Below are 26895 nucleotides of genomic sequence, written 5' to 3' on the forward strand. Positions count from 1 at the left end.
AATAGTCCATAGAATATTTAGTTCAGGAAGATAAATAGTTAATTTAGTTATTAAAAGCAGTTAATTACAAGATTATGGTTAGAATCTGGGAATAAAAAGTAAGTATATAATAGTTATAGAAGTTAGTCTAAAGGCCAGACTATGATAGTCATGAGCCGGAGTAAGCTTGGTGCTACCTCTTTGTTTCTTTGTTGTTGAAGAGTAATAGATAGTTTTTAAATACTGAGAAGTGAGTCTGTGGAATAAATCAGAGATTGATTTATGAGTTATCGATTATGTAATTGGAGTACTCTGTGATTGAATTATATGAGAAGTTATTGGAAGATTGATTATGGATGGAAGATTATGATTGTTGTTTATTGAGAGTTGTGTATGTGTTTCAACAGAGGAAGTTTGTGATTATAAAAATAGTGTGAATCAGATTGGTTGGAGTGAAGTCTGTTATTTCTAGTGTTGGATGGAATTTATGTGTTTTGAACAGTCTTTTAAGAGGTCAGAGTTGCACATTATGGTTATCAGTTGATGAAGGAGTAGTGTTATTCGGAGAAAGCATTGTAGTGTTTCTTGATATTTTAGTGGTTCAGATTACAATTGATTGAGTAACCCTAACACGTAAGCTCATGCGCTTAGTCTTTCATTGAGTTCGAATCCCCCTCTACAAGTTTATTTTGAAAGGAATTTGTAGAATAAGTAAAATGATAATTATATTTTGGCGCCGTTGCTGAGGATTGACAATAGTATTGAGTATTAGGAATTAACTGCCAGATGAGTAGATGGGAAATAAGAAGCAAATTTAGTAATATATAATGAAAGATTATGGTTATTAAGAGTGAAAACATTATAATAAAGAAAACACAGCAGTCGAAAGAAAGACAAGAGAGAGTGCAAGTAAGAAATTTTTTGTGAAACGAGCAAGAATACAAGTTATAAATGAAGCTTCGATAAAGTTGGATTAAGCCATGGTTGCATGCCTGTCGGTAAATCCGAGCATACCCAGAAACTAACCGATTTCTAATATTTCAGACATATATACTGTTAAGAAAATTACCAAGAGCACTCGTAGGAAATTTTGTCAACAATCCAACGTATCTCTTGAGCTCGTTAACTGTAAGTGGAAGAAACACAAAAGAATTGGGTGCTCCATTGGATACCTTCCTAATAGTAGAAACTGCGGATTCTGTAAAAATGGTTCTGTAGAATGGCATAAATTGCTTGCCAATAAAGGCCAATTCAACATATTTCAAAATCCATCATTTTCACCTCCAATTCAACCAATAAACTTATTGAGAGATAATAATAGTAAATTGAGGAGGTTAAAAAGTCCAAAAAAGATAATTGAGGAAGGCAATGGTAATTTTAATAAGAGTTTAAGTGGCACATTGTCCTCTTCAATGTCGACGAGTAGTCCAGCAGTTCCAATAGTAGTCTAAATGGATGACGTAGGTGATCGCACAACCAACGTGGCTCCATTATCTACTTTTAGGGGCTTTCTAAGTATGAATCCCAATCAATATTTGTTTCAATTTTTGATAGTATGTATAACAAATAATGGAAGAATTGAAGATATTTGGTTACCATGGTTGCTAATAACCTTAAAAGACATGACATTTTGAATGATACAACCGCCAACCACTAGGTCAATTTTCGAATTAGGAAGCATTGAAGAATATATTTTTAACTGATTTTTGGCCAATGGGTTTTGAGGATTGTCTTTGAGAGAGGTTAATGAACAAGAAAATGATCCTAAGAGAGGTGGGGGAATATGGCCAGATGGCTGATATACTCAGTAAGTGGCCAAATCACCAAATGTCGGAGGTATTTATCTTATCCATATTAATCAATGGTTTGCACCCACCAGAGTTAAAAATGTTTGTGAAGGAAGCTCAAGCCATGACAATGTCTCTATCACTTAATTGAGCGAAGGTTTGGGAGGAATGCCATTATGATCAATTTTTAACTTCGAGAGCTACGATGATTCCAGTTCAAGGTAGTTATCAAAATTTGACTTAGAATGGTGTCGTGTTGTAACACGAGTATACCGTGAAAATATAAAGAAAAGGGACTTTTATTAATATTCAGTTACCTTGAATATTGGGAGCAATGACCAATTCTAGTGTAAACACTGAGTGGTCAGGTTCAGTCACCCCGTTACAATGAGCTGGGGCATACTGAAATGCTCCGTTCGATTCCAATAACTGGAGTCAGCAGGAAGAAAAAGGACCAATTCACGCGACGGGTGAGCCTGGTTCGAAGAGCCAATTGGATCCAATTTTGAGAATCCAATCCGGGTCCTCTTAGCCAATATGAGACCTGAATTGGTCGCGCAATCCAATGCGATCTAATTTCAAGAATCCAATCCAGGTCCTCTTATCCAATATGAGACCTGAATTGGTCGGGCGACTCAATGTGGACCCGAGTATGGAGTTTCGATTCTGTTTCAGGCTGTCCTATTCTCTGTATTGTTTCGAAAGCTCTGACGGCGGGAGCCAATTTTGGATCTAAACTCTGATGGCGGGAGCCAATTTCGGATCTAAGCTCTGACAATGGGAGCCAATTCCGGATCCAAGACGGAAGATTGAAGAAATTCAGAGGATAAGGTTAGGGGAAGAATGAGATCAAGGAGGGTTTTTTTTTTTTGGGGATCAGGGAAGAGCTAGCTTCAAGCTCTTGAGAAGGTTAGGAGTTTTTTTTCATTGGAGGTTTTTTGAAGATCAAGGGGATTGGAGAGAAGCTTTATGCTTTGGGTCGGGGAAGAAAAGACAGAGAATTGGATTTTTCTTCTTTATAGAGTTTTGGGAAGATTGAGGCAATCGTTGCTGAAGTCAGTGTTGTAATGGTGAATCGGGATTTTTTTTAATGAAGTGGGTTTGATTACTCTTGACTGTTTTATGAAATCGAGTTACGTCTGTGATTGAAGGATTAAAAAAGTATCTATAGGATTGAGTATGCGGAGTGAATGAAATATATTGGGTTAATCTAAAAAGACAATCAGTGGATACAAGATCGTAAGTACAAAGCGGTATCGGAGATTAACAGATTGGGTTGTTGGAGGTTCTCTGTAACGTCTAGAGACCTATCGGCTGGGGCAAAAAGGACTTCGACAAGCAGTCGAAGAGCATCCGTATAGATTTACGATGTATTCTTGCAGTCATTTATATTCTAGCAGTCAAAAACTGATAGACTGCTTGACTATTGGCGAATCTCCATATTACCTTCTACAGCCAGACGCCCTGCGCGTTCTCGAGCAAGAAAGCACGTAATACGACAAAAGTGGTGAACCCGACGTGAAAGCTTGAGGTGGAAGGTATTGGATTTCGATTGATTTTATCTTTATTTTATGGAAAACAAAAATAAAAATTTTGAAGGATTTTTGGGAGAAGTTTCTGGTGGGGATTCTTCTAAAGGACAAGGTATGCACATGGATCCATCTATTGCTAGTATGTTTCAAGCCTTCTCATTATCAATGCAGCAATAGCAAAGCAATGATCGAAAGGAAGCTTTGGCAACCAAAGCATTGCAAGCAGTGGTCAATAAAATTGATCAATTTGATGGGAGGAATATTTCAAGGTATTTAAAATGTTATGTTCGTGAAATGGAATTTAATCGGGTTTCTGAGAAGAAAATGGTTGCACTATTTGGACTTGCCACAATACCGGAGATAAGAGACCACATTACATCGATTACGGATCGTTATGGGAATTCATAGGAGGTTTTTTCACATGCATTGAAAGACGAATATTTCTTGGAAGATGCTGATCGCGTTACTAAGAAGCTGTTTCTGGAATGGATTGAACGGCCCAATAAGAATTTGCAAGCAACAGAGCTACTAAGGGAATTTGAGAGGCAGTACTCTCAATTATCGAAGATAGAAAAATTGACATTGGAGCCAAACAAAGTTGATCTATTTCTTCAAGCTGCTGATGGAGAATTGCAAGGAAAATTAGAACTTCTTCTTGAAGACAAAGAAGAAGATGAAGGATTGACAACAAAGTAAAAGAACGTTGAAGATGCGGTGGGATTACTTACAAAAAGAGAAAGGAGGAAGGATAGAAGCAATATTTCGAAAACAGTACAAGCACCCAAAGCTCTAGTACGTACAACACCACCAACAATGCCTACAGTTCAACCTTCGACATCCTTATCAAAGAAAGCAGATATGAGGATCGAAAAAATTATACGAGGAATGCGAGATCTTCAAATCAAATTGGCAAGACTTGAAGAGAATACTTCTATAAACAATTCGAAGAATGTTTCAAAACAAAGATACGTACAAAGATGCATTTGGTGTGATGATGCTTCACACACTAGAAAAGATTGCAATGAATTTAATAATATGATACGGCAGGGAATTATTTGCTAGAAAGATGGGAAGATAGCATTGAAAGATAGGGAGGATCTTCTTCAAATCAATTTTGGCAAGGGAGGAATGAGAGCATTGGTTCAAGATTACCTAAAAGAGCATGAAACAGCAGCACGAGAAAGTACAAGTTATGGTGCTAGAATAGATGATGAAATTGGTGGAAGTACGGAAACTAGTGAGTTTTGGGCTTCTGCCGTTTCTACAATGCAAGAAGGGAAATTACCTCGAGAAGCGTTATTGAGAACTGCAGCTACAATACGAGGTAGAACAGGTTGGGAGGATCCTGTTGAGTCTCTTTCAGTTCATGCATATATTGCTAAGAGCCAACATGAAGCTTTGATGGAAGAAAAGAGACGAGGAAATTTTGATGATACTAGAGAAGGAAATTCTTCTAAGAGGCAAACTCGAGGAGACAAGGCTCAGGAGGCAACTTCACAAGAATTGCCTGTAAAGGATATCTCAGCATCATTGGGAGAAAAAACAAAGGAGACAAAAGATAAGGGCAAATCAATTCCTTATAAGCTACTTTCTGACATTGAAGCGGCAACAAATTTGAAAGGGGTGTTGGAAGAAGGTATATTAAATGCTAAGGTGGAATTCACATTGAAAGAAGTCTTGAGAATTGCAAAGAAGGAGTTTCATGATGTCATCATTGACAGCATTAAGCGAAAGAGGCAATTAATGGGCGAAACTGGAATGAGTCATGCTATTGATACAAGAATATGTAGAGATGAAGAAGAAGTTGATATTGGTTACAAACAACCAACAAATGAAAAGAATGGGTATAATCAACGAGTACGTTTCGAAGATTCTAGTGACAAGGAAATGGGAACTTTGAGCCATTATACTCGAAAGCATTGGGCAAGGGCAACTACTGAGGTATTGGTGAAAGTAGGAGATATAGAAGAACCAATTATTGCTTTAGTCGACCATGGTTCTGAAATAAATATCATGTCTAAAGATCTTCATAAGAAGCAAAAATGGCCGATTGATATAGAACATGGATGGGCAATTCGAGCAGCTAATAACACACGGGGCGAATTATATGGAGCTTGTCCAGATGTCAAAATTTGGATTGGGGATGTTGCGATGGAGCAACATTTCTTTCTTCAGGATACAACGTCTTATCCGTTGATTTTAGGACAACCTTATATTACAGCAACACGGATGGAAACAAAAGTACTTGACAATGGTTCTGCTTATGCAAGGGTACGTAGCGAGGATGGGAGGAAAGCTGTACAATTTCTAACAGTACCTCCTAACCATGAACGGAATCGAGATAGGTTGAGGGAGAAACCATTGCCAAAGATTGTTGAAGGATTTAAGGATTTTGGGGAGGTACCACTGTAAAGCGAGATTATGGAGGTACAAAAGAGGAGGTACTCTCGCGAGATGAAGGTGCCTTTGATGCCAGTTTTATTGGTATATCGGAGAATGGAAATATTATGTATAAGAAAGTTGATGATTTTAAAAGAAAAGAAAGAAAAAGATTATATGATATTGAAGGACAATTACGCAAGTTAGGTACATTGCAAGATGATGAGACGATTTTAGGTGTTTATGAAGAAAATGGACTGGAAGATTCATTGGAATTGATTACATCTATTGGATTAGGGGATAATGATAAGATTGTTGAGATTCATTCAAGAGAGGTTTATACCATACTTGAATCTTTTCAAGCATCAGAAGTCACTGTAGAGACGAGATATAAAACGGCAGATAAGAAGGTAAAGCCTGTTGCCGGACCATTACCAGAAGATTCTAAAGAACAAATGGGAGAAGCATAAAAAGAAGCAAGTTTAAGAGACCCAATGAGTATTGGACATCAGTTTACTAAAGAGACTTTTGAAGAATTGAAGATTGGTTCTGATGGTTCTTTATTATCGGAGGAAATTACTTGCTTCAAAAAGATGTTGGCTAAACAAGGTAGATCGTTTGCCTTCGAATCTCATGAAATTGGGTGTGTGGTTCCAATTATTGTAACACCTATGGTTATCTTCACTGTACCACATGTACCTTGGAATCTAAGACCGATTCCAGTACCGAGGGCACATTTACCTAAATTGGTTGAATTGTTAAAAGAAAAGATAAAGATGAAAATATTGGAACCCTCATTTGTGCCGTATTCTAGTCGATGATTTACGGTACCTAAGAAGAATGAGTCACTACGATTTATTCAAGATATGCAACCGGTGAATGCAGTAATTGTCAGGAATGCAGAAATTGGACTTATTGTAGATGAATTTGCTGAGGCGTTTGCTGGAAGGGCGATCTATTCAATAGGTGACTTGTATTCAGGTTATGATCAATTTCAACTTGCCGAAGGAAGTAGAGATATGACAACAATGAGGACACCACTTGGATTGGTTAGAATGTGCACTCTTCTTCAAGGCACGACCAACTCAGTTGCGCATATGATGAATAGAATGAATTAGGTATTGAGAGATTTTATTCCGAAAAAGACTATGCCTTTTCTGGATGATGTTCCTATAAAAGAGTGCAGAGAAGGAGACAAGGATGAAACTTTAGATACGAGGGGGTGTCGCAGATATGTTGTTGATCATATATAAGATTGTGAAAAGATTTTAACTCGGCTTGGAGAAGTTCATCTTACATTATCGGGTATGAAGTCCGTATTTGGAGTACGAGAGGTTGTAATTGTTGGACATTTATGTGGATCTTACGGAAGAAAACCAGATCTGACTAAAGTTGATGCAATTGGAAGGATGAAAGAGGATTGTGATTCTTTAACAGAGGTTCGCAGGTTTTTAAGTGCATGTGTATTTTATCGAATCTGGATCCCTCATTTTGCTCACATAGCGGATCCATTATATGAACTGTTACGCAAGAGTTACCGATTTAAATGATAAGAAAGGCATATTCAGGCAATGCAAAGATTCAAGAAATTATTGATGTCACCTCCAATATTGAGGAAGGTTGATTATAAGTGCAATAGACCAGTGATTCTTACTGTGGACGCTAGTCCAATTGCCATTGGATGGACTGTGGGTCAAGATGATTCCAGTGGGGATAGATTTGCAGTTCGGTTTGGGGCTAAAGTTTTAAGTATTCGTTAGCGTGTATATTCGCAAGTCAAAAGAGAACTTTGGGGAGTTGTTTCGGCTATGAAAGCTGAAAAGGATTATTTGATTGGGGCAGCAGTAGTAATTGAAACAGATTGCTTGCCATTGCTTGGAATGATTATTAACTGTTCAACGCGAGATATTGCAATGTTGAGATGGATTGCTTATATTAAGTCACTAAATCCAAAATTTAAGCATATTACTGGGAAGGACAATTTAGTAGCAGACATGCTATCTCGAGCAAGATACGAGAGGGAGGACGAAATGGTTGAAGACATTGATGACGTCGGATCGAAATTCTATTCAATATCAAATCTCAATAGAGAAGACAAGCTATTTCTTGAAGAATCTTATAAAGGAGAATTATTGGATATTGGTCATTACTTGAATACCTTGACTAAGCAGGGGAATTGGTCTATAGAAAAATTCAAACAAATAAGAAAAAAAGCATATGGATTTTTACTTCGAGATGGATTCTTATGGAAGAGACCGAAGAAAGGAATTGGGATGCCACAACGAGTGATAGGCAAAAAGGAAGAAAAACTAAAATTATTAAAGGAGTTTCATGATAGTTTATGGGCAGGGCATAGAGGAATCTGGGCTACTTTTGCTAAACTCAAGAAACGATATTGGTGGAAAAATATGTATCGAGATGTGCTCTCATTTGTAGAGTCATGTGAAATCTATCAATCGTATTCTAATATCTGACATCGAGATGGTCTTCATCCTACGTATCCTCTGGCTATTCATTTTAAATGGATTGTTGATTTGGTTATTATGCCGGTTGGGTTATGGCAGATGAGATATTTGGTTTTAGCTCGTGAAGATTTATCAAATCAAGTAGAAGGAAGAGCATTGAGGACAAAATCTACAGAGGGGATTTGTAGGTTTTTGCTTGAAGATGTCATTTGCCGCTACGGATGCGTAGGAAAAATCACTGTTGATCGTGGAGAATTAAATGCACAAGAAGCTCGTAAGTTCTTTGAAAGATGTGGAGTTAAACTATCACTAACTACTGCTTATAATCCAGAAGGGAATGTAAAAAGCGAACGCGGTCACCCACCTATTGTGAAAGCATTAGTTAAAGCTTGTAATGGGAAAGTGAAAGAGTGGCCACGACTTTTGTCATTTGTATTATGGGCTGATCGAGCAACACATAGTTCAGTGACAGGATATATGCCAGTAGAACTTATGACAGGTCAAAAACCAATTATGCCGATTGAAGAAAAGGTACTTACTTGGAGTATGCTACCATGGGAAGATGGATTGACAAGAAAAGAACTTCTGGCTATTAGGATTCGACAATTGGAGCAAAGAACGGAAGATGTCCAAATAGCATTGGGAAGGTTAAAAAGAGCAAGGTTACAAAACAAGGCGCGATTCGATAAGCAACATCGATTGAGACCAAAAGCAATCGAGGAAGGTGACTGGGTACTTATTTATGACAATAGTCTGGATAATCAACATAGTACTTTGCGAAAATTTTCAAAACGTTGGTTTGGACCATATGTGGTAACAATTGTTCATGGTAATGCGACTTACTCGTTACGGGAGTTAGATGGTACAAAATTGAAAATACCAATTGCAGGGAAGCGAGTAAAAATATTTAAACGAAGACACCTAGAAGTGAATATGGAAGACCTTAATGAAAGTATAGAAATTCAGCAACAAGAAGATGAAAGTGATTTGGATAATGAAGGTGACGAAGAAGAACACGACAAAGACGTAGAGGATATATTCTGAATCAAACAAAAATCGGGTAAATTGGTGCATACCGGAGGATGCACAGGTTCAGAGGGGGTAGATGTCGTGTTGTAACACGAGTATATCGTGAAAATAGAAAGAAAAGGGACTTTTATTAATATTCAGTTACCTCGAATATTGGGAGCAACGACCAACTCCAGTGCAAATACTGAGTGGTCAGGTTCAGTCGCCCCGTTACAATGAGTTGGGGCATACTGAAATGCTCCGTTCGATTCCAATAACTGGAGTCAGCAGGAAGAAAAAGGACCAATTCACGCGACGGATGAGCCTGGTTCGAAGAGCCAATTGGATCCAATTTTGAGAATCCAATCCGGATCCTCTTACCCAATATGAGATCTGAATTGGTCGAGCAACCCAATGCGATCCAATTTCAAGAATCCAATCCGGGTCCTCTTATCCAATATGAGACCTGAATTGGTCGGGCGACTCAATGTGGACCCGAGTACGGGATTTCGATTCTATTTCAGGCTATCCTATTCTCTATGCCATTACGAAAGCTCTAACGATGGGAGCTAATTTCGGATCTAAGCTCTCACGATGGGAGCCAATTCCGGATCCAAGACGGAAGATTGAAGAAATTCAGAGGATAAGGTTAGGGGAAGAATGAGATCAAGGGGGGTTTTTTTTTTGGGGATCATGGAAGAGCTAGCTTCAAGCTCTTGAGAAGGTTAGGAGTTTTTTTTCATTGGAGGTTTTTTGAAGATCAAGGGGATTGGAGAGGAGCTTCATGCTTTGGGTCGGGGAAGAAAAGACGGAGAATCGGATTTTTCTTCTTCATAGAGTTTTGGAAAGACTGAGGCAATCGTTGCTGAAGTCAGTGTTGTAATGGTGAATCGGGATTTTTTTTAATGAAGTGGGTTTGATTACTCTTGACTGTTTTATGAAATCAAGTTACGTCTGTGATTGAAGGATTAAAAAGGTGTCTATAGGATTGAGTATGCGGAGTGAATGAAATTTATTGGGTTAATCTAACAAGAGAGTCAGTGGATACAAGATCGTAAATACAAAGCGGTATCGGAGATTAGCAGATTGGGTTGTTGGAGGTTCTCTGTAACGTCTAGAGACCTACCGGCTGGGGCAAAAAGGACTTCGACAAGCAATCGAAGGGCATCCGTATAGATTTACGGTGTATTCTTGTAGTCGTTTATATTCCAGCAGTCAAAAACTGATAGACTGCTTGACTATTGGCGAATCTCCATACTACCTTCTATAGCCAGTCGCCCGGCGCGTTCTCGAGCAGAAAAGCACATAATACGACAACGGATTAGTGGATATTTATCCACGCATGTTTGAAACAAGGGCTAATTCAAGTACCAATATTCAGGGATGAGTTAATGTCACTCTATTGCAAGCTATACCACTGAATGTGACAACAGCGTATGCTCCATATTTTTCCTATCAACAACAAGTATTAACTGTGGCAGAGTTACCAATAATACCAGTCCTAAAAGATTCCAATGAAACCTTGTTATTGAACTTGACAAAGAAAATAGAGGAAATGGCCGTTAATATAGCTAAGGATAAGGAGAAGAAGCAAAAGCCTACCATACTAGGACCAATGTATGGTACAATAATTATAAGGGCCATAGTCGTTTGGTAACAAAATGCCCTTCACCCTCACAAATGATGGATGAATGTATATTTTGCAGAGGAAAGTACTTAACAGTTAATTGTTGGAATTAGCAAAGGCAACAACAATTCAGTAATTAGACCATGATCCCATCAACTCTCTAGGACGTCAATCAAGTTCAATTGGAAAATACGTTGTCGTCTTGTAGTTCGGCTATTATATGAAAATAATGTAATTATATACTTAATATATAATTTACTAAGTAACATGGTAAGAGCCATATTAATAGATTTTAGTTGGTTGTAGAATATAATTTGATTATTACTTTGAGAAGAGGTTGTTTAAAAAGATTACTATAGAATTTGTATAACTTTAATTTCCTTTTGATAGTGGCTTTTAAGATTGGTTTTGGTTGATAGTAACTTCTAAATATTTAGAGTCACCTTTGTTAGACATTGGTGACTTTTGAAAACTTATTTTGGTTCTTTTATTTGGTGTTTAGAGCATAAATTATATAAATCTTATAAAAAAAAGGATTGAAGAAGGGTTTTGGTAGCAAAGGGAGTAATTTGGGCACCAATATAGATGAATGGGGATGAATGATGAAAATCTCCATTCCTATTGGTCAAAAATCATGACCAATGGACTTTGAGGAGGCTGCCCGAGGCCATATTAGGGATTAGGATTAGTTTCTCGAGGCCATTTGAGCTTTGAAGGCTAGGGTCAGCAAGTTTAGATTTTTGGCTATGGTTTTGGTGCTAGTTTTGTATAGTTTGGAGTTGATATGAAGGAGATAGAAGCGCTCAAAGTTAAAATGTTGATTTGGGAGCTACTGTCACTCTTTTTGGGATAACGCACGCCTACGGAAAGCAATTGAGGATCGGCAACTGCGATTGGAGAAAGCACTTTTGCGGCTATACTTTTCATGTACTGCTTATTGGATTCCAAGTTGAAGTGAAGGAGTTATTGGATTTTGAAGTCAGCACATGCAATCTAAGGGTAGTAAGTCACCGGATTTGCTAGTGGTTGTCTCTTGAGCTATATCTTGAGCAATTTGACAAGGTTTTGGCTCAAAATTTCAAGGAATGTGTACTCTTATGTTAGTAAACTTTATGCATAAGTTTTATGATATTTGAGTATTGGATTCTTAAGATATTAAGAAAATAGTGTTCGGGTGCTTATAAATTAGGATTTAGAGCATCTGCTAGGGTTTCTTAGATGCTAGAAGATCAAGAGTGAATTTGCAGTTGGTTTTTTTTTGTGAAAAAAGTCAAGGGTGAATTCTACCTATCTTATAAATTTGAAACAAACTGAATGATTAGATCAAGAGATATGAATTTCTAAAGTTTGGAAAAAAAAAAACCCTTTGCTGGAAAAATATGTTTTTAATGGATTTTGTTATATTTTTGAATTTTATGTAAAATAAAGTAGTTTTTGAAGGCTAAGGTAAGATTAATATAAAGATTTAAGCTATACTCTCTATAACTATATACCTAGTGTATTCCCATATAGCAAATCATGCCATATGACAACGATTGGATGGAATGGAAATCGATGTAATCGACAAAATTGAGCATTCAATATCTTTCAATGTTCCAATTTTAATGACGGGTCTGCATCGAACCCCAATATTTACATCAAAGAGTAGCAGAGATATCACCAATATGCTCCATCAATGCCATCAAACTAAGTTTCCTCTGTTCCAATGGGACAACTAGGATCATTTTCTAATCCTACATAGAACAAGCCTAGTAGGTATGTACCAATGGAAACACCCAATATGCCTAATGGGGGTGCAAGAAGACCACTTTGTTATTTCTATTGCACACAGATTGGTCATTATACGAGTGAATGTTCCAATCCTAGAACAAGTGACGAATATGCACCAGTTTGTCAGAATTGCAAGCATACGAGGCTCACATATCTGTAATGTAATGCTCCTTTCAATTTTAATAATTGAGATCAGCAGATCCAAAGCCAAGAAAAAATTGAAGAGATAAATCAAGGTCCTCAAGTTTCTCTAGTAAATGAGATAGAATGTGTCAAAGCCATTCTTACCAGGAATCAACAAAAGGAAAAAGGACTAATTCAACATTTGGGTGATCCTGAAAAGAAGGGCCAATTGGACCCAATTATGGAGACATCCAATCCGGGTCTTGATATGGGCCCCTTACTCAGTAAAAGACATGAATCGATTGTGCACCCTAATGAGGTACTAATTACAGATGCTTCGATTGCATTCCAAGTAGTTTCGTTCTCTATACCACTCCAGAAAATATCCTTTTTGTTGAAAGATCCTCTTAAAGGTGTGAATTCTAAGGAAGCTCCATCTGTTGTTCCAATTCCGAGTCGATGGTGAAAGAATATCTTACCTCACGGAGTTAAACTCAAACCAATGAAAAGAAAGAGGGCATTGGAAATTATCCTAAATATGGAATCCTATGACATTTTGAAAGATCTGGATGCTATTTAGTCTTCTATTTTTATGAAGCAACTTCTAGCGGTCGCACCAAAGTGTCATTCTATATTGAATTCATCGTTTACACAGCATAGGCAACGTAATAAGAAAATTTGTGAAGTCAGTTTGAACCTTGACCCAGGTGCACCAACCATCGATGTTTCGATTGATGGTGTTATGATCTCGGATGTTTAGGTGGATGGTGGTTCTAGCATCAATTTAATTAACGCTGATACAATGGATGCTTTAGATTTGAAACACTTAGTATCCACGACATTGGTATTACGGATGGCAGATCATAGCCGGGTTAAACCAATGGATATTTTATGGAGTGTTCAAACTTTAATTACTGGCATTGCATATAAAATCGATTATATTATCTTTTGGCTACAACGTTCAACTTTATCATATCCAATTTCATTAGAACGACCTTGGCTTTATCAAACGAAGGCCAAGAATGATTGAGATCGGGATACTTTGACAATTGGCAAGGACGGAGATAAAATAGTGTTATAAATGTACCTAATACACTATCACAGGGAGTCTCAATTGCCAGCATCTGAATTGACGTCGGACAATGAGCTTAGATCCAATAATGATATAGTCGCATCAATTACTGAGGTGCCTGTGGAGGCAACGCAACACTGTGGAGTGGTGTACTAATGTGGAGGTTCGGGAGAGTACTTGATATACCCGACGGACTCGAAAAACTCTAATTCTATTAGTATTGATTGGTTGACCAAGTATGATGTATACCATATTAGTGCCATGGACTCAAGATTTAGTACTTCACACATGTCAGACTTATCGACTAATTTTCAACCAACGAAAGGGTTGAAACAGAACATCACCATTGCACCTTTATGTCAAACTATCAACTTAGCAACCACAACAGAACCTCGGACAATTAAGGTCTATGAAGGTATTAATGAGCAAGAGTTGACCTATTGGACAAAAATTTTCTTGCATCATAAGTCTGCTTTTGCTTAGACTTATGCTGATTTAAAAGGTATTTCCAATGAAGTTTGTGAGCATCGTATCATTTTAGAGGAGAACGCTAAACCAATACAATAGAGGCAACATCACCTTAATCCTAAATATTCCCTCATTGTGAAAGAGGAATTGGACAAGCTTCTTGCGATTGGTTTTATTTACCTGGTATCGAATAGTGAGTGGATTTCTCCAATCGTCATGGTGTCGAAAAAGAATAAGAAAATCTGTATTTGTCTCGATTTCTGAAAACTTAATACGACCACCAAAAAAGATTATTTTCCATTGCCTTTCACAGATAGTATATTGAACGTTGTGGCCGATCACGAATGTTATTTGTTCCTCAATGGATTTTCCAAATATAATCAAGTTTAAATTGCAACGGAAGACTAGCTCAAGATGACCTTTACTACGAATTGGGGCACATTTACTTATCGCGTGATGTCTTTTGGGTTATGTAATGCCCTAGCCACGTTTCAGTGAGTGATGACTCAGGCCTTCCAAGATTATCTCCAGATGTTTATAGAGATCTTTTTAGATGACTTTTGTGCATTCAGTACCAAAAAAGATCAACTTAATTGTCTAGAAAAATGTTTGGCTCAGTACGTTAAGTTTGAGATATCATTGAACTCGGATAAGTATCAATTCGGTGTTTTGTTAGGAAAATTATTGAGACATATCATCTCTTGCCATGGTATTACTACGGATCCTAACAAAGTGAAGCATATCATGAACTTGCTCAGACCAGAGATGATCTCCTCAATACACAATTATTTGTGGTGGATGTGATTTCCTCCGAGTATAGTGAAATCATTCAGTTTTTGACCTTCCATACGTTTCCGTCGACTTTCACTGATAAGCTTAAAAAGTGACTCATTCTGAAGAGTGCCCCATACACAATGATTCGTGATGCTTTGTATAAACAAGGCAAAGATGGCATTTTATGACGCTGTATCTTTTCAAATGAAGTACAGTTGATCCTAGAGGGTTGCCATTTGGATAGTTGTGGTGGTCATTTTGCGGAAGATAGTAGTGCTTGCAAGGCTTTAATGGCCGGATATTGGTGGCCCACAATGTTTTCTGATGCACACTAATTTGTTTGTCATTGTGATCCCTATCAACGAATTGGTCGACCCATGGGTACTTCAACCATGCCATTAGTTCCAATCTTGGCACAGACACCATTTAAAAAATGGGGTATTGATTTTGTTGATCCTATCGCACCAACGTCCAAATCTGGCAAAAAGTGGTATATTTTAGTCGCCACGAACTATATAACCAAATGGGCGAGGCTATTGCTACCCACAACAATAATTCCAATATGGTGGCTATTTTTCTATACAAGAATATTATAACTCGATGGATATCCAAAAAAATTAGTTAGCGATTGCGGCACCCATTTCCTCAATGCTACCATAGCAGCCTTGACAAATACATATGAGATCTAGCATCGAAAAATCACTCCATATCATCCTCGCACTAATGGACAAACAGAAAAAATCAATGGAATTTTGTACAAGGTCTTGACTAAGACAATTTTGGGGGCGGGTACTGATTGGGAGACCAAACTCTTTGTGGCTTTGTAGGCATATCGTACTACATATAAAGTAATTACCAACTCTACTCTATTTCAACTAGTTTACGATCAAGAAGCAATTTTATCCATCGAGTTGGAGGTTCAAAGTTTATGGATTACCTTGGATGAATGACTCAGAGATAAAGCCTCATTACATTCTCGATTGGCGAAATTAGAGGAATTTGATGAGATATGGGCTATAGCTCTTTTCAATATAGAAGCGATTCAAAAACGGATGAAGAGTTACTATGATAGTAAACTGCGTCCAAAGAGTTTTATACCTAATGATTTGGTCTTGCTGTATGATAGCCGATTTAATCATTTTTTGGGCAAATTTCAAGTTCGTTGGCATGGGTCGTATCGAGTGGTTGAGGATTTTTCCAATGGATCTGTTCAATTGGAAGATTTCATGGGCCATCGATTCAGTACCCACATTAATGGGAATCGATTACAGTTATATAATACATAAAACCCGGGACGGTTTTTTCATTTTTTTGGAAGAGGTGACTTTGAATGGACACATGGTAGACCTAATTATGGTATAAGTACGTTAAAGTGTAGATGCGGTAGAAAGGATAATTAGTAGTTATTAATGTGTCAGATGGGACGGAGGTGAGAAATGGACAATATGGGTAACATGTTGTCATGATCACTGGTAGTAAGAGAATAGGAGTGGTGCACCAGTTTGAGGTCATTCTGTATTGTCATTTTTGGTTCTTTTTCTGTGATTGCCATTTCTTGTGTTCCTTACATTTTCGAGAGTAATAGTTCCAGTTAAGTACTTGACAGAGGGAGCGTCATGGTAATTGAAAGTGTAATGCAAGCTATAGACAAAGAGGACAGTGGCCAAAATGTGAAAGCTAAACGCGCATCAAAACCACCTTCTGTGGTAATCGTTACCAATATAGAACCGATGAAGTTAGATATCTACTGGATGCCGAGAAGAATAAGAGACTTTCGAAATGTGCAGTTAGACCAGACAAAATAATAATTTTATAGAGTTCGATTAAGTAGTTTTTAAGAAGATAACAATTGTGTTTTGCAAGGACGCTGTACAGATAGGAGCAGGACTATGTAGAATAGATATTAGTTCGTTTTTGTAAGATATTGGTAAAATAGACTAATAGTCCATAGAATATTTAGTTCAGGAGGATAGATGGTTAACTTAATTATTAAAAGTGGTTAATTACAAGATTACGATTAGAATCTGGTAACTAATATATACTAATTACAGGATTACGATAATTACAGTTCCAGAAGACGAAGTTTGATTATGTGTTCTTCAAGCTCGTCATGATTTTTTAGCAGCAAGATATTTTGGATATAATAAAACTTTGGAACCAATATCCTGGGATTTTTGGTGGCCCTAAATGTGGAAGGCAGTCAAAGATTTTGTATAACCTTATGATGTTTGTTTAAGATCAAAAACTCCTCATCATCGATCTTACGGACTTCTTCAGCCATTATCCATTCCAGAACAACCATGGGCTTCTGTTTTCATGGATGTTAATCAAGTTTTGAAGTAATTTTTAAGACATATCATCAACTACCAACAAGATGATTGAACAACTCTTTTGCCATTGGCAGAGTTTGCTTACAATAACATGGTACATTCTTCTACAAAACAAACACCTTTCTTTGCCAATTATGGTTATCATGGATGACTTGATACTTTTGACTTTTCAAATACTGATAATCCTATGGCGAAAGATTCAGCAAATCATTTGTTAGAGCTACATGCAATAAAGAAGGCACAGTTAAAAGAAGCTCAAGAACAACAAAAGATCAATGCGGATGTCTATCGAAAGGAATAACCACCATTCCATGTAGGTGAAAAGGTATGGTTACTTTGTTGCAATATCAAGACCACTCATCCTTGTGATAAGTTGGACTATAGAAGGCTTGGACCATTTTCTATTTCTATACAAATCAATCTAGTTGCATATCGTTTATACCTATCGGAGTCAATAAAAATCCATCCAGTATTTCATGTATCTCTTCTTGAACCATACAAGATAGTGAACATACCAAGAAGAAGACAAGTTCCACTTCTTGCTATAGAAGTAGACAATAATGAAGAGTTCAAAGTGAAAGACATCCTAGATTCAAGGCGGCACCAAAATAATGTCTCAGACATATATTTACTGTAATTATTACTTATGTAATATGAATAGATAAAAGTAGATAAAAATAGATTAATTTCATAATATCTTCTAGAGAAGCTTCCTAGAAGCTGCTTTGATTTTATATGTATTTATACTTGATTGATATGTTAGAAACTTGGTCAATAAGTTAACCATGTGCCACACATGTTGGTAGCTTGCAGAACAAGCTAACTATGTGGCACCCACATAGAAAACTTGCCTTGCAAGTTAAGATACATGTTGTGCAAAGTCAACATGTTTTTGGAGGTCCTATAGAACATCACTATGTAGCTCTTAGATAGATAGTATATATAGAGGCAAGAATGAAGCCTTCTTCACTCTTGTCACCTCCTTTCTTGCTTCTAATCTAATTTCAAGGGTCTCTAGTTTTCTTGTCTTTTGGCAATAGCCATTCCAGTTTCTTTCTTAATATACATATTTAGTTATTTCTATTTTTTCATCTTTCTTTGACAAAAGTCTCACTTGTTTATTTGTTTTTATCAAGTTCTTGTCCTTGACATTAAGATGTTCTTGTCCTTGACATTAACATGTTCTTTATTTCTTTTCAAAAAAATATAATTCTTCTACTATTTATTAAGTGACAAATTTTCTCTCAAGAAATATTTCTTTTTGTTAAAAAATTGAATTTTTGTTCCTTTACATTCTAATTTGTAAATCTTTTTTTTTTTTTTTTTTTTTTTTGACAATTCTTTGATATAATAATTTTCTTTTCTTTTTTTTTGGTTTTTTTTACACTTGATGTTCTTATAATATGATTTTATTTTTCTTTTTTACTTAGATTTGATAGACAAAGAAGGTGAATCTACAAACATAATATTATCAAACTTTGGTACTATAAAAGAACTTAAAAATGGTCTTATATTACAAAAACTCAACATCATGACTCTTAATGATCTCCTTTTTGTTCAAATCTATTATTTAGCAAAGAAGGCGCGCACTAGAAGAATCAGCAATGCTTAATGCTATTTCTCTTCAAATCCAAAGCTATGTTATCTTTGAAAACAACAACTTTATTAACAGTATTGAAGAAATAAAGGACGCAACTTAATGCCACAAATGCAAAGACCAAACACTTCTAGCTCATCTGCAGTATTTTCTCGCCGTATCAGATCTAACAAAGCCATGCAGCAATGCTCACAAAACAGCATTTAAAACTGCGCAGCAGTGAAGAGTTGTGAGACCATCCCACCATCGACAGAAGGAAGCAGTGAGGCTTTGTTCACCAACACAGATGAAGAGCCAGAGCAAGAGCACAAATAGTCGGCGAGCAGAGGGCGAGTGCACCTCGACGGCAGGTGAGATTCTAGACCAGGCACTTTTCTCCAACTATCGGAACTGGGGGTGAGATTTCCAACCCCTTTCGAAGCAGCCTCAGTCGGTGCGGTTTGGAACCAGGACACTGGACGAAGTCGGCTGGATCTGATTCTAGCTGTGGGTGATATCGATACTTACACCGCCTTTTCAACGTGTACTTGCACCAGAACTAGATGTTTAGGAGTCTTTTTCGAAATGGGCAGATTGATTTAAGTTTCTCATCATGGGTCCGAGCGTTGCGCTGTCTATTGTCTCAGATCCTCAATTTTGCCGCTGACAGAGTACTGGAGTTTGTGAGTGAAGAGGGGATCCCTGACATTCAATCCAAATGACGTTGCACATCGGTTACGTCCAAATTCATCAGAAGTCTGTCGAAAACTTGGCATTAAGTGTACAATTCTGCGCATCATAGTCAACAACCTAGTAACACTTGTGTTCAATATTATCAGAGTAATTGAAAGTGAAGTTTGTCGAACACCACTGCAGTTGCAGAAGTTTTAAATTCAAGTGGCAGTCAAGCACATGCTGCACACGAGCAGCCTTTAATGCCCCTGTACCAGATGGCGTAATTGTAATGAGCTTGATTTGTTCCTACCACTCCATCGACCTCGTCCCAGCTCTGAGCAAAACCCCGGTCGATGTCCATTCAGTGTTCTCAAAGTATACTTTTGCCGATGCTTCACGAGCAATGAATCCATTTCACTTTGCAGGTAGTGCTAGCTAGACGTCTGCCATCTGCACGAGGATTTTGTTGCTAGGTATTATGTAGATCTAGGCCGAGCAGGAAAGGGTGCACACTGGAAATTCATGCTCGCAAGTCATTAAGATTTTATTTTGTTCTAACGAGAATTAGTGACTTTATCCTGAAAATTCTTTTGAATTCCGATGTGATTGCAAAAGATCTTACATCCGCGCTTCTTTTCTGCTAATTTCGTCGTGGGTGGAGCTGGATTGGTGATTAGAGCTCTGGGTTGTAGACTATAGTAGTCTGCGGAAGCCAATATGCGCCTGCAATCAAACTATTGACTGTAAACTGATTTGCAACTGACGGGGCTTCAATTTGAGTCGACCATGAAACACGGCGATCGGTACAGGAGCCAGATCCCGTGCTTTTTTACTCTCCATAGAAGACGGTGTTTAAGAACAAGGCGCCGTTCCAAGGTAGCCATCCCTCGGGGTTTATGCCGTTCGTCAGAGTGGACATCAAAAACACAGTTCTGGAGAACTCATTCCATGGTCGGCCGAGGTAGCAGTTGACGGTCTGGTTCTGGAGATTTTTGAGTTCGGAAGCCGCATCCACCACGCAGTTCTGGAACGATAAGCCCGTGTTTTTGGGAGCTGGTGGTCCTACCTTGGGCTGTGAAGGTGTTTTGTTGCTCAGGGAGTGGTGCACAAGCCAATAGAGTGCAGGACTGAAAGACGGCGGCAGCATTGCCGAAAATGAAATCCACTGTGCCGAAGATCCTGCAGCCCTTATAAAATTGCCGGTTGCTGTGAGTGTAGAGTGTGTCTTGGTACCCCTCGAAAGAACATCGCCAGAATGCGCACTTATCGCTCTGGACCTTGAGCGCCACCGCACCGTGAAATCACGGCCTATGAAATGTTCCCCTAGCACAGCTACACATAATACCTCAACACTGAACGTTTCAAAACTCTCTGGCTATACCGCTTGAGGCTTCATTGCACAGAATAATTTCATAAGTTGATAGAAAAAACTAAATGGTGATGAGCTTACCCATCGTGGCAGTAGCAAATGTTGTGACATAGTATCCGACGACACTCTGGTCAACCCCATCGCCCAAAATGACAAGGTTCTTCACCGATTTCGGCACCTCCACATACTCGTTATAAACACCAGCCTTGATACGGATCACCCACTGCATTGCGATGTCCTTCGGCGCCGCGTCAATAGTTTCTTGGATGATGTGATACTCCCCATACCCATCCTTCGCAACTACAGCGTTCACGATGGTAATGTCATTCGTGTTTCTTGATTGCAAGAGTTTCCGGTCCTTGAGCCGTATCCACTCCGGGAAATTGTCATAATTACTCAACTCATATATTGGACCTTCCTCAGCCCTCAGAACTCAACGATTATGGCCGGGGTTTGGTCCAATTCTGCTAAGAGAAGCTACAAGAGAAACAGCGTTGGAGAGCAACGACGTGACGCTGGCACCTCTGGCCATCACGGCGTCTCTCATCGTATTACCGACTATGCCATCGTTCATACCATCCAAACACGTCGTGTGATAAGTTAGCGCAGTGCTCAACCATGTCCAAGAATCCGTAATCTGCTCTTTGAACCGCCATGGATTCAGCGTCGCCATGTTCGAGAGTGAGAGCTGGAGAGGATCCTGAGAACCTTGCTGAAAAGATCGACATGTCGAGAGTGCAGACTTCTCTCCAGGTCCATTGCTGGTAGTCAAGCCCCTGGTGAAAGTGTAGAAGCTTCCAACCCCCTCGAGACCATTAGTAATGGCTATGGTTGCAAGTCCCCGGGGAACAGACGCTGCCGCATCGGGATGCGCGGCGAGAGACGTCACACATGACGCACGGTCATGCGCCGCAGCGCACATCCACTCCACCATCTCAGGTATTGCTTGCGCAACAACAGATCCCATCACTCCAGCCTCCATAACAAAAATTAGCGTTGCCATCTGTAGCCACGATGTCCTAACAAACACAAAACTACTAGGACCTTCATGTCTCGCAGTCCTTTGAAACAGCATCCTCAACTCGACCAAGCTCTGTAAACCAGTACTCGTTCTCACAGCTTATGATCACCAACTGCACTTCAACGAGCCATGACAAGCTTCTACCATGATGATCCGAGGGAGAGCAGCTAGAAAATCAGCGTGACCATCCACAGTCCATGGACAGCAACAAGCTCACGAGAAGAATGTCAATACGGCAATACTCCTGGTTGTGATCCAGCAGTATGATATCTGCCAGTAGCAGCTCAAATAACTCGGATCAGCGGCGCCCACAACAACGTGCAAAGCGGAGCGAGACAGGTGAGGAGATGTACCTGATCTCCTTCCTTCCTTCCTGTTGAAATCTCCGATGTCAGTGTGAAAATTATGTGCGGAATGGTGGCGGCCGATAGCAAATCTGGGTGTCCCTCACCCCCCCCCCCCTTTGAGCCCACCGCTCAGCACTGCACCGTCCTTTTTACTGCTATTACCAAACCTGATTTCTCTCATATTGCTACTTCTACAGTCTTTTATTTGTATGTATATTTTATTTAATTATTTAGTGACGCAACAAAGGTGAATTGTGTGCAAGGTCTGTAAGGCATGGTTGTGATTTTATGGCTGAGATATGAATCATCAATGTTTTTAGTACTATTTCATAAATTTGGATGTATAAAGTTATTTTTGTAACTTAAGTCATTTCAAACAACCCACACTTGTTTTTCATCTTCCTTCCATGCATAGTGTCTTTCTTCTTGTAGAGAAGAGTTACAACCTTTACTTCACTACAACTATTATCTAAAATTTACTATATCTTTAGAAACTTTCAACTTTAGGATTATAAGAATGGAGGTTTTAAAGTTGCAAGACTATTCCCATAATTGTAAGTGGCATTTATTATTTGATGTATATAACACTGAGTCACTTTGGGATAGTGTGTATTTTACTTGATGGTTGATCTAATAGTTAGTTTGTAGGTACATGTCATGAAGTTGCCTTTGACTTTAAGTAATATTGTCCTATTATATGTGTGTATATATCTATAGTTGTGAGATATCTAATTAATTTAATATATATATATATATATATATATATATAGTAAAGAATCAAGTATAGGATTTATAATTGATAAATCAAAATTATTTTAAGTTGCATATTGAGTGACAATTTTTGTGCATTTAAATGGTTACTTCAACAATTGAAATAGAAGCAAACATAAAAATACAAAAGTAAATAAATTGGTATAGAGTGTATTAGGCTACTAAATGTGTAGAATATTTTTGGTATTTCTTGTGAATCCAAAATAGTATTAAAAATAAAATAAGATGATAATAATTAGAAATTTTTATTCCACCTTAAATCAAGTAACTTGTAGTTGTATAGTATAATTGGTAGAATTAATCAAATAAGTGAGCATTAATTAATTAATTAATAAGTATATTAAAAAATAAACATTATTAAAAATATATAAATTTGATATTCTTAATTATATTTGGCAAGAAATTTTTTATGCAAGTTAAAAGATATTATAATATTGATTTAATCTACTTGAGTGGAATTTCATTGAATTAAATATACCTAAGTATTGATGTAAAGAATTAAAGTAATTCTTTAATCACATCATCAATAACAATTTACTAACAGGATATTTTAATCAAATAGTACTTGTTATCAAAGACCACTTTTGGAATGAATGTTTTTTTCCTTGTATACTTTCAAATGAAGAAATTTTATTTGTGCATGTAATTTACATACTAATGCTAAATTAATCAATTCTTAAAATAAAATTTTAACATACATTCATGAAACTAATTTATATCCATTTTTACCAAACATTCTAAATCATATCATCCTTTTTATGATATTGGATCTTATTACTATGTTTCATTCCTAAATCATCCACAAATATTCCTTTGTGTAAGACTGTATTTAATACTAAAACAACATATTTGAGCATAAAAATTTGTTTCCACATATATTAATAAAGTAGAAATCATTTAACTAGTAGTAGTAGTAGTAGTGTATATATATATATATATATATATATATGTATGCAAAATCATAAATTAAGAAAAAAATCTGTATACACAGCGTAACAATTCAGAGTTGTTCCATAAATCATAATTGTGTACAGCAATAGCACATCCACACGTTAACTCCAACCCTGAAGCAATAAACAAACTGAATCATGGCCTCAATGAGTCCACAGAAAGCAAAATGAATGTTCAATATCCACAGATGACTCTTGTCCTATTTGCAGCCTCATATAACGTGCTAACGGTGGGAATGCCTTGCCCTCTACAAGCCACGCGAGGTCTCAAACATCGAAGGAGTGTTTGTTCCAGAACCCTAAACCTGGATGCTAGGAAGATCGCATTGTCTCTCGCTCGGCTACCGATTTTGCTCAGTTTGCAAGGATTTTGCCGGATTCCGTGGCTTCACTTAGGCTTACAGACGGAGATTTGCGTCTTCGTTTCATTGCAGTGGTTGATGTTTTTGTGAGGAGGTTTTTCGGGGGCGAGAAGTCGTAGCTATGTTGAAGTATCTGTCCAAAGTTAGAGTAGAATTCAACGCGCTCGACAAGAGGGCGTCGTCGGCGCTTGAATTTCTAGCGCAATGTAACTCTCGGAAAGCACGGAGCTCGAACCCTAATTGCGAGGTGGTAGTGAAGCGGAGGACAGATAATGCACCTCCTGTCGTGGCTGTGACGTTCACCAATGGCAGAGAGGAGGTGATGGATGGGACCTCCATGGCTGCAAATCAGATTAGGACGAAGATTTTGGAGCAGGCGGAGCTTATGGAGACTGAGAAGATGTTTCGCGATGCTGGATACGATTGGCCGGTCATCATCCCCATGGAAGAAGTTGAGGCCTCTCGAAGGGAAATGGCGATGAAGGCAGAGAAGAAGGCGGAGAAGAAGATCGTGTCGAAGACGGGGACAGAGACGAAGTTGAGCTAACTCAGGCTTCTTTTCTATAAAACTTGTCTGTCTTTTCGAGCGACTCAATTTTTTTGACCGGGCTAGGAATCTGCGCGAGATAAGGTGATATCAGATCATGAGGTATGCGTTCTCTTCCAAGACGAGCCAACCTCATGCTATTAAAGAAAATTCTGCTAGGAGAAGAAGATTGTGTGTTGGAACATAGGATTTGAGCAACATCCTTAATAGAATTTGCAGTGGTTCTGGACGAAACTTTAGATATGTGGTAGTATTTATGATTATTGGCATATATGCCAAGATGGGCATTTGATTGAAGAACCAGAAGTTTCAATCATCACTCCAATTCGTTCATCTTCCACTTGTGGTGCACGTTGAATTGCCTTGTTGGGTTCTTCTATCGGGCTATCGTTACGCACAGTAGCATTATTTTCCAATGGTGCTGGGTCTTTGTGTTGCGACGAAATTCAAGAAAACTGCGTAGCTGTTGTCATTGTTCAGTCCTTTGTGTTTATTGCTTTCGGAATTGTTCAATCAGAGTGGGGATTATTGAGTTTTGTGAATATTTTCTTGAAACATTGAGGGGTGCGGTTATTTTGAATGGCTAGCACACTTAGCTTTAATTTTATGAGAAGGGCAGGGTTTGTATTGGTGGTTTTGGGTTCTTCAGACCTTGATTGTTTTCAATTTTCAAAGCGTACGAAGCAGAGAGCACTGTAATATTGTACATACGGAGATCCATATAACGGTCATGAGGAATGTTTACGAAAGGCAAGGATGCTTAGAGCACACAGATGCCGGAGACGAAACTAGCTTACAGGTACTTGCTTGTATAGGTATGAAAACCCACTTCGCTTAACAGTGTTGCACAGACGAAAATAGATTTGTGTGTGATTCTGGATCAACGATTAAAAAGCAAGGGTTTCGTGTACCGGAACTGGATGGCTTGAGAATTAGCACACGTACATATTCATTTTTTCTGCTTTCACCGGTTGAGCTATAGTGCTTAGAAATAAGCAAAGTTCGAGTTTTTGTGCATTCTGGGCAGAATTTCAATGGGTTGAAGTGAATCTCCTCAAGTGTCTACGCTCTTCTGAACCAAGATGCCTTTCTATTTGTCGCGTAATTGCAAGCAGCAAGATATGAAACAAGTAAGAGGAGCTCATGGCAATGTGTATCCAGAGTTACCCTTGCAACCTGCTGAAGACCTAGTATTCTCATGAGGGAGTAAATTCTTTGGCTGAAAGGTCGCATCAATAATTTAGGCATCTCAAGAGCACCACTCAAGACAAGACTTTAATTTGTTGTCTGGACACTACCGAGAAGCAATGAAGTCTAACTTATCTTTGATAGTTGATGGAACATTCCAATGGCATGAACTTCAAGAATCTAACAACACATCGGGTCATTCAGTTCACACACCTGAAAAAATTAGTTTTATTTTACCTGTATTCAAATTCATGGTGCATTCTATTGCTGAAGTCTGTTATCTTGAGCCAATAGAATTCTTACAATCTTTAAGCAAGGCTTCGTTCCTTAATATCTATTAATTATTCATTTTAAATATATTTTTATTCTATATTCACTTGTACGTGTGAGAAATGTAGATTCTATCCCAACTTGTAATCAAAGGTATTATCTAATTTCATTACAACTTGCAAATTTTAGCTTGTTTGAAGTTTTTGCTAATAATTTTTTTTTATCAATCTTGCTGAAGAATACATACCAATTATTATTAAATCTATCAACTAGCATATTATGTTTTATTATATTCTTAGCAAAATTAGGTAGAAACTAATATTAAGCATATATATATATATATATATATATATAAATGTACAGACTTTTTGAATAATGTGGTTTTTAATAAATACATTTTTAATTAATAATTTTTATAAGAAAATCAGGTATTATACATTTGATATTAATATGATTTTTGTTTGATACAAAAACTGATTTGTTGTTTTTTTTGGCACATATATAT

The 26895-nt window shown here is 37.8% G+C and overlaps 3 protein-coding genes across 3 annotated transcripts; 1 reads left to right on the forward strand and 2 right to left on the reverse strand.

The window, feature by feature from the left end:
• Nucleotides 1-18995: 18995 nt before the first annotated feature.
• On the reverse strand, nt 18996-21333 carry LOC112286552 (pectinesterase). Its single transcript, XM_090253065.1, has 2 exons — nt 21016-21333; nt 18996-20888 (listed from the first exon to the last, which is right to left on the reverse strand). The coding sequence occupies exons 1-2, from the start codon at nt 21161-21163 to the stop codon at nt 20395-20397; spliced, it is 642 nt and encodes a 213-aa protein (XP_090109191.1). The 5' UTR covers nt 21164-21333; the 3' UTR covers nt 18996-20394.
• A 34-nt stretch (nt 21334-21367) lies between these two features.
• On the reverse strand, nt 21368-22392 carry LOC112286553 (21 kDa protein-like). The gene has a single exon (XM_024528518.3). It carries the CDS (start codon nt 22007-22009, stop codon nt 21368-21370), a length of 642 nt encoding a protein of 213 aa, XP_024384286.1. The 5' UTR covers nt 22010-22392.
• Nucleotides 22393-24285: 1893 nt separating this feature from the next.
• Nucleotides 24286-25265, forward strand: LOC112286385 (uncharacterized). The gene has a single exon (XM_024528240.3). The coding sequence runs from the start codon at nt 24507-24509 to the stop codon at nt 24930-24932; it is 426 nt and encodes a 141-aa protein (XP_024384008.1). The 5' UTR covers nt 24286-24506; the 3' UTR covers nt 24933-25265.
• Nucleotides 25266-26895: the final 1630 nt, after the last annotated feature.

This window comes from Physcomitrium patens, chromosome 9 (genome assembly GCF_059467195.1).
Source record: "Physcomitrium patens ecotype Gransden chromosome 9, ASM5946719v1, whole genome shotgun sequence".
Lineage (NCBI taxonomy): Eukaryota > Viridiplantae > Streptophyta > Bryopsida > Funariales > Funariaceae > Physcomitrium > Physcomitrium patens.